Source organism: Parasteatoda tepidariorum, chromosome 3 (genome assembly GCF_043381705.1).
Source record: "Parasteatoda tepidariorum isolate YZ-2023 chromosome 3, CAS_Ptep_4.0, whole genome shotgun sequence".
Taxonomy (NCBI): Eukaryota; Metazoa; Arthropoda; class Arachnida; order Araneae; family Theridiidae; genus Parasteatoda; species Parasteatoda tepidariorum.
In genome coordinates, this window is record NC_092206.1 from 65025802 (window position 1) to 65034563 (window position 8762).

The 8762-nt window shown below is 28.8% G+C and overlaps 1 protein-coding gene across 1 annotated transcript in view; it reads left to right on the forward strand.

Annotated features, from left to right (window-relative positions):
• Nucleotides 1–1422: 1422 nt before the first annotated feature.
• The window catches only part of LOC122271205 (DNA mismatch repair protein Msh6), a gene marked incomplete at its 5' end in the record, with an annotated part of 33381 nt that continues 26041 nt past the window's right edge, over nt 1423–8762 (forward strand). Inside the window, 2 exon segments of the mRNA XM_043051695.2 lie at nt 1423–1578; nt 5696–5920. Coding sequence (XP_042907629.2) covers nt 1423–1578; nt 5696–5920 — 381 coding nt within the window.

Consider the following 8762-nt stretch of genomic DNA (forward strand, 5'->3'; position numbering starts at 1 on the left):
TGTATGTTAAGGAGTTACTATATATTTCTACTTCACTGTTATTGATATGTTTCAGAGGGCTGTAGTTAAATTAGACTATAATATGAACATAATGATTCGGTCCTTTGTTAAAGTTTTTTTTTCCAATATAATTTAAAAAGTAATATTACTGATATATTTGCTATAAATCACATAACAGTATTTATTAAAAGAAATGAAATATTAATGTATATTCTCAGTAGTTTTAATTTGCTAAACCAGGTAGTTTTTCAAGTAATGATTGTCTCTATTGTGAACTGAGGAAAAATATAATTTCCAGCTTTATTTTTTCAATTGGTAATTTTTATTTTCACTAAATGTTAAGTATCAATGTAATCATTTATATAATAATAGATTAGTACACAATTGTATGTCAACACACTATTTATTACCTTAAACTGTCTGGAACTTATTATTAAAGGGTTGCGCTTGCGTAAAATTTACTATCGTGGAAATTCAGCTTTTTTGCCTTTTGGCTAATCTCATCCCTGCATGTGTCCAGTTTCACACATATTTCCAATTTTGATACTTTTTATGAGATATTATTATTTTTTATTTTATTAATCACTTTCTGTCGCATTCATTTTGCACATTTTCTATTGTAAAAGTACTTTTTTTGAAGCAATAGTTAGTTATTTAACTTTTTTTTCTTCCAGTTCTTCACATTGTATGTAAAAACACATCGTTTTTTGACTTCCGAAGAGAAGCACATCTCAATAAACGTGTATTGACTTTACATGATAGCAACAATATTTTTGTTGTACTTTCACTGCTTCTGTAATATAATACTTTAAGCCATAGCAGCTAAAGTCAAACATGAAATTTTCTTTTTTTAGTTGGGAAAAATTAGAAAATATTTATTATGTAATTTTTATTACGAAAAAATTTCAATAGCAGTACTCTCTATGAATGAAAAAGGAGTGACAAGACCACCTATTCTTTACCTTGGACTAAATTGTGAAATATTGATTATTTCCCACCATTGAGAATTTTCGTGTACATATTTTATATTTATTTCAAAATCATAGTTTCCTGTGTAATCATAACCTTTCAAAATTTCTTTTCAAGGAGATCAATATATTTATCACTCACATTTTTCTTGTTTGAAAATTGTCCGGCAAAATTTCTTACTTATTACTATCTCTAAGTGATTAAGATAGATATTCAATCTAATTTCTAGGAATCATTACATAAAAATTAGATTTTTTAAAATTTCTAATATGTTTTGCAATATTTTATACGTTTCAAATATTTACTTTTCCCTTAAATGATTTGTTATGCACCAGCCCCCTTTTTTCAATATTTTTTTCTTGCCAACATAAGGAATTGCCTGGCTATTTTGATTCATACTTTTTGTGTATATATAAATTATTTTAGTTTAGTTGAAACTAATATTTATTTTAGATCGCCTCCTCTAAGCGTCAGAAACGGAAAAGAATTGTAGTATTATCTGAGTCTGAAGATTCAGAAGATGAATATAAACCTGAAAAAGAAAGTGAAAGTGAGGATTACGATTCAGAAAATAGCAATGTTTCAACCTCTGAAAGTCCCCCCAAAAAGGTTTGTTCTTTTTCATTAGATTTTTTTTTATTGTTAACTCAGACGTCCTTACAATACAGAATTAAAACGAAATAAATATTTGCATCTTTTAAAATATCTACTATGTCTTAAAGATGCTGTTTAATTTTACATTTACTGTTAAATATAATAATCTTTTTGATTTTACAATGTTATCTTACTATATTGTTAAAAAATAACTGTTTTTACTCAGCATTTTCAAAACTGGTATTGTTGATAACTCAATAACAAATGACTCTAAGTTGTTATCCTAAGGATCTTTTGTTGTATGAAACAAAGCTTTTTAACAAATAATATGCTATTTTTATTACTATTGTTAGTTTGTAATAGTTATTTATGACTATTAAGTTATGTTTTGTCCGTCTTCAATATTACCCATGTTAATTGTGAAAATGGCACAAAATGTCAATATTATGATAATTTGTTTTTAGAAAATTTTAAAAAACGTGTGGTATCTAAATTCTTAGTATTTAAAATGTTATTTCTCCTTTGTATTATTGAGGCTCAATGAATTAATACAAAAACTGACGATTAGTTATTGATTTTGTTAATGTTATTCTAAATTAAAAACTCCTGCCGAATTTGTAATCCATATTTAAAAAATAATAATTATTGAAATAATAAGAATATTTATCCATATTAAAGTACATATGGTTTTAGTATATATAATTTGAAACTAACATTAGCTATTGAGTTTAAAGTATTCAAACTGTTGCTGTTTTATTTCTCTTGGTAATAAAGCTTCAATAAACTCCCTTGATGTTAATAACTTCATCACAAATTCTATTGACTTATGCATTTATCTTTTTTAAAGGATTTTATGAAATTTAATTGTGTCTTCTATTTCATTTTTGGTTTTGATTTTTGAGTAATTTTACTGTCATAAATGTTTTGAAGTATTGGAATTTTATGGAGATAGCTTTTAATACTTATGACACGGCTGCAAAATTTCATAATAGGGAACTTTTTTTGCTTCCGTGTTTGCAAAGTTGACGATTAATTATCACTAGATTTTAAATAATTATTTATTTGATTTATTTCAAATGGCAGAGGTGAATTGACATGTTAAAGAACAAAAACACAGGAACAAAACAAGAAAGTAAAAAGTCTAAAAATCTAAAAAGTCTAAAAATCCATTACATCCCGAAGTTAAATAATTATTGAAATTTGAAAATTTTCTTCGTTCAAGGCAATGATGAAATCATTTATAAATAAGTCATTTTATAAAAATAAGTTGACATCATTTATAAATAAGTTAAAAAGTAATTTAAATGGTCGAATATGTCGAATTGTCAATGGATCGATGTCGAATAAGTCGAATTGGATCAATGTATAGAATAAACTTGTGATTTTGCAACAATTTGAAAATAAAATATTTAGAAATATATGGGTCATTCTCACTGGAAAGGTATAAATAGACTAAAAAAAATTCTTAAATTAAAGTTATTAAAAAAGTGATAAAAATTACATAAATGCCTTTATTTATTTTTGTTATATGTCCTTATAATAGTGGTCAAGTTTTCTATTTTATTTTTTACAAGATTTAGAATATTTTAAATTCTGCCTTGTCCACGGAGGAGTTGTAAATAGTCAATGGAGGAGACATTTTATGTTATAAAATATAAAATGTCAATGAAGACTAATTCATTAATTATTGGGTACAACTGATATGAGTTTAACATTAATAAGTAAATAATAAAATATTTGATTATTAGAGGTAGAGCTACTTCTGATTAATCATGCTGCTATGAAAGGAAACATCCATTTTTAACCTAGGTGTACAATTTTTTAAGTAACTCTTACTGAATATTAATAAATTAAAATGTAAAGACTATTGAAATAAAAATTCAGACTCCACATGAAAGTTGAGTGTTGAGGATACTCTTTTATGAACATTTTATGCAAGTTAAACATACTGTCATCCAAATAATGTTTTTGTTTTTTCTCTTTTCTTCTTGTTATTGTTTCTTTTTTCCCTGGGCACAAACGGCTTGCTCTATCAATTTCTAGAAATTTAAGTACATTTAATCACGATTTTTCTGTTAAATCTTTTTCTGATACAGATTTTAAAGTTTCTTGCTCTTTTTTTTTTTTTTTTTTTTAAACTTTCTTCAAACAATATAGGGTTTTCTTTTAATTTCTGTCTAGCTTGTCTCATACTAAGTTTTTTCTGTTCCCTTCTCTTTTGCATTTGAACATTTGATTGCTTTCTTTTCTTAAATTTTGGTTTTGCAATTTTTTTCCTAAAATTTGAAGAGAAAAAAAATGTTAAACATCACAGAAATTATTTAGAAAAATTGCCAATATTTACTTCTCCGATAAGAAAAAGTTAAACTTAATTGATTTTCTTTAAAAATACAAACAAATTAACACATTTGTTCCATTTTAAAAAATATCAATTAAAAGAAAATAGTTTTTTAATTATTAAAATTGTATTATGGTTATCTAACACATTGTCTCTTCCATTGACTGTGTCTTCTCCTCCGTGGACTTGTTATGTCCACGGAGGAGACAAAAACTAGTTCTTGAATTTTTCTGATTTTTAATTTTAAAGTTACAAAAATGGGGCAGTTCTTTTTGTTAAATATACTATTTTTGCAATCTAAAATTCATCTATCAAAAATAAAATAATTTTCTCTTACCTTCTTTATGATGTCCACGGAGTATACGGTGAGAACTTTGCCAAACCCCAGTTGAACACAACAATCCAAAACTGACACCAAAGAGAACAAAAACAACTGATAGTTAACATTAGAAAATGGAATGGTTACCTTTCCCAGCAGCTGTCTTATAGGGATTTCGCATATGCTGCCCTTTATTGCATATTTACCGAACTATATTAATTGTCCATGGAGGGAGATTTCATTTTTGATGGACAAAGTTTACTAGTCATTTATTTTATAAAAATAATTTTTTTTCAAAAAAATATTAAATAAAAAGTTACTATAAACATTTAACTAGTTAAAACTACAAAAATCATTAAAATAACATTTAAATTGTTTAACAGCCATTAAAAATTATTTTGTGTCACAGCCGTAGGGACGTCCACGGAGGGGATTTTGAAGTTATGTTTATTAAAAAATAAGAATGAAATATTAATTACATTTAGCAGAAATGCATATGATTTGTTAGTTAGAACTTTACGAAAAATGATGAAGAAAAATATTAAGAAATCTGCTGTATTGCCTAATATTTATTACTCAGGGACATAAAAAATCACCTTTTTGTGAGAATGACCCATATATACACAGTGAAACCTCTCATGGTGTGACGACTCTCTGTAGTACAGAAAAATGGTCGTCATTGGAGGTTGGTCGTTTTTAGGGGTTACTTCCATTGACTTCAAAATGTTATCGAAGTTACATGATTTTTTTATCTACTTAATATTTTTTTTTAAATTTTTTTTATTTATATTTTTTATTTTTATATTTTTTTGTGTTTCCTTGAGTAATTTTTTCGGCATTTAGTGGGGAGGTTTGCCCGGTTGCTGGGAGAGGTTTTGATGCTCTCTCCTAAAGGTTTACATCTGCACAAAGTCTATGGAAGAAATTCTGTGCTTCTGAAAAGTGATTGTAAATAGAGGAGGTCGATACTCAAAACTGGTCTTTCCCGAAAGTTTCACTGTGTATATAAGGGGAAGGGAGTTAGGTTGATTTTAATTGTACATAAATTCATTATCCCATTCATAAATGAACTTGCACAGTCCATTGTTAATCAAAAAAATTTTATATCACACAATGGTGTAATATACAAATAATGGTAAAAAACTAGAATAATGGTAAAAAAACTAGATAATAATGGTAGAAAAAGAATACTATTTTCATAGCCAAAAATCTGATATAGATACACAATATCAAAATAAGTTTTTGTAAACATTTATTTTTTAATTAACCTATGAAAATTGCCAGATTCTCATGCGAGGAAAAATAAAGCCAATTTATCACCACAGTAATAATGTAACTTTTAAATACTGATAAACTTCAGCTAACTGAAGCTGAATGCTCCTTAAGTTCTCTTTTTGTGTATTTTTTTTAATGAATTATTGTTGGTTTCGAATTATATTTAAATTTGTTGCATTTCAAATTTTTGATTGTTTTAGAAAAATAATGTACAGAGTCAAACTCCTTCATCAAGACCAAGTTTAGACCTCAATAAGTATTCCAAGGATTCTCCTTCCCTTCATTTCGGCAATTCAACTCCTAAAGTTCTATCTACATTTAGAACTAGTTCTTCAACTTCTCAGCCTGAGCTTCAGACTATTAATAATTCTCCGAATGGTTTTGCCTCAAAAATTTCACAAAAGTCATGCAGTAATTCCATGCAGGTATAATACTGATGGCTCATTGAAAGTAAAAGCAATTTTGAAGCCTGTTTAATATTTTGAATATGTGTATTAATTTTGATTGTTTATAAATTGAATTACAGAAACTTTGATATACAGTAGAACTCCAATTATCCGAATCAATTGGGACCGGTACTCATTCGGATAATCGAAAATTCGGATAATTGGATTTTTTTTAAAAAAATGCTTATTTTAAATAATTACTGTATGTACCGTGGAAATGAGTGAAAAGAACTGTTTTTAAGGAAATAGATCTTTTTCTGAATAATGTGTACATACCTTGCAGTAAATGAAAGTTATTACATGCTAAACATCTCAGTTAAAGTAAGCTGTTTAACTGTCTTCCTCCGTTTTCTGGCAGCTAAGTCACGCATCCGTTTGACAGTGAGAAGTTGCATATGGTCACACTCGGGTTGATGCTCCATCCACTTCAATGCAGTTTCAAGGCCAGCAAATGCTTCACTAGCTGACGGCCCTGCGTCTTCCTCAATTTCAGCATTAGGGTCATCTTCTTCTTCGACACTTTCCTCCATCTCACTTTCAATAAGTTCATCATCATTTAAAATTTGAAATCCACAGTCTGGTGAATCACACGTCATCCTCTCTCCTATATCTTCAGCACAGACATCTGAACATCCAGGAATTTTCAAAAATATGTTTCTGAATTCCTCGAGAGATACGGCATCCTCATCTTCTGTCTCTTCCCTTTTTTTTCCTTTAACTTCTTTTTCCCTTTTCTCTTTTTTCTTCTCTTCTTTAGTTGATACGCCTTTTAACTTGTTCCATGCACGTCTTAATGAGACATCTTTAACCAAATTTCAAGCTTCCGCAACCATCTACACGCAATCTTTCAAATTTATCTTTTTGTGGTTATCCAATGCACCTTCTTCATCCTTTCCCTCTCCTAAAAGCTTCCTTAAAAGTTGTCTTCAGTAAAAACGCTTCATTGTTTCAATAACAGATTGGTCCATTGGCAACAAGCTTGTTACGTTTGGTGGCAAAAAGATTGTTTTAAATTGGCCATTTCCTCTTTCCAACGATTCTTCTGTGGGATGAGTTGGTGCATTATCAGCAATCAAAAGCTCAGGACTTCCTTCTTTTCCAACAGATTTTTGGTGTTTTTTCACTTCAGGACTGAAAATTTCATCGTACCACTCCTGTAAACAGTGCTGCAGTCATCCAAGCTTTGCATTGGTTTTTATAAAATAGGGGAAGTTTTTTGACATTTTTAAATGCCCTTGGGCGTTTTGACTTCCTTATTAACAGAAGGGTTATTTTATGGCTCCAAGTAGAGTTCGCGCAGTTAAACACAGTAACGCGGTCTTTACTAGCTTTATGCCCTGGCGCACTGCACTCTCTTTTAGAGGCTAAAGAGGCTGCTATAACTATAAATTTTTCAATAAACTCTTCAACAGCTTTGGAGTCTGCAGATAACTTTTCACCACTTAAATCTAGTTCACAAATACCTTGCCTAGACTTAAAATTCCTTAGCCAGCCGTTACTTGCTTTGAAAGATAAATAACCCAGCTTTTCAGTTAGGATCTTAGCTTTTCCACAAATCTTTGTCCTATCCTGTAAACTTTCTCTGCATAAATCTTCCTTGGTTTTACTAAAATTTTATTTTATTCATATAAAAAAAGAGAAACTTTTTACTATATTTCCATACTTCCATAGGAATTCTGAAATTGATTTGGATAATCGGCGATTCGGATAGTTGGAGTTCTAATAATTGGAGTTCTACTGTACATAATATAATTATATTTCTATTATTCCAAAACAAAAATGGTCTACATGTAAAATATTTAAAATGAAATATCCTTCATTATAGACAGGGTTAATCCTACGTTGTCACCTACGATACCTCCCCGAAAGGGTTTCAATAGTAAGATGGAAACAAACCAATTGTTGTTTCTCATTAAAACTTGAATTGACGCATGTTTTTCGTTGAATTTTAATTACAAAATATGTAATTTAAATATATTAAGAGCCCAGAAGCAGAAAGTGCCTAAAACTGTGACGTACGTCGCAGAACAAACGAAGTCCTGCAGAACAATTTGTATCTTGAATACTTCTGTAACCATTTTTATCAAGAGAGCTTCTAAAGCAAGCAGAAAAAGAATTAAATTCAGAGATTTCAAATTTCATAAAGTTTATGAACTTTTATATTTTCTATTCCCATTTCAGAAGCAATTTATGAATCGTGGAAATCCACGATTGACAGAATTGTTTCTAAAGGATCAAATGCTTTCGATAGAGATGAAGTAGTTGTTGGAACAACAGACCAGCGAATGTTTGTGTTTGCAAATGGGCACTTGTCCCTTCGAAAGACTTTTAAGGCCCCTTATTTAAATGTTCGGACCTTTATATCATAGGCATTTTATTAATAATTCATCATCATCATTGTCATTAACAAAATTTTTTACTTCAAAAGTGATTGAAAAAGTAACAAATCAAGAATGTTTGCCTTGGTTTAAAAAATAATTCAGTGTATCTGTGTATGATCCTATATTTTAATAAATGAAAATATAGTATTTTAACGCAAAATATAGTATTTTTTTTTTCGCTGTGAAATGCTTGCAGAACACTTGTATAAATTAATAAGTCCTGTTGCAGAACATTTGAAAATATTCTGCTTCTGGGATTAAGAGTCTGGGTTGAATAAAAAAATAATTAGTTTGATATAATAGCATCATTGACTTTTAGTATAAGGCTAGCTGAATTTTAAAAAATGAAAGATGGTTGCAAGTTTTGCTTTATTGTGGTGTGTTCAACATATATTCTCTATATTTCTACTTATGTATATATATATTTGACTTCCTTATTA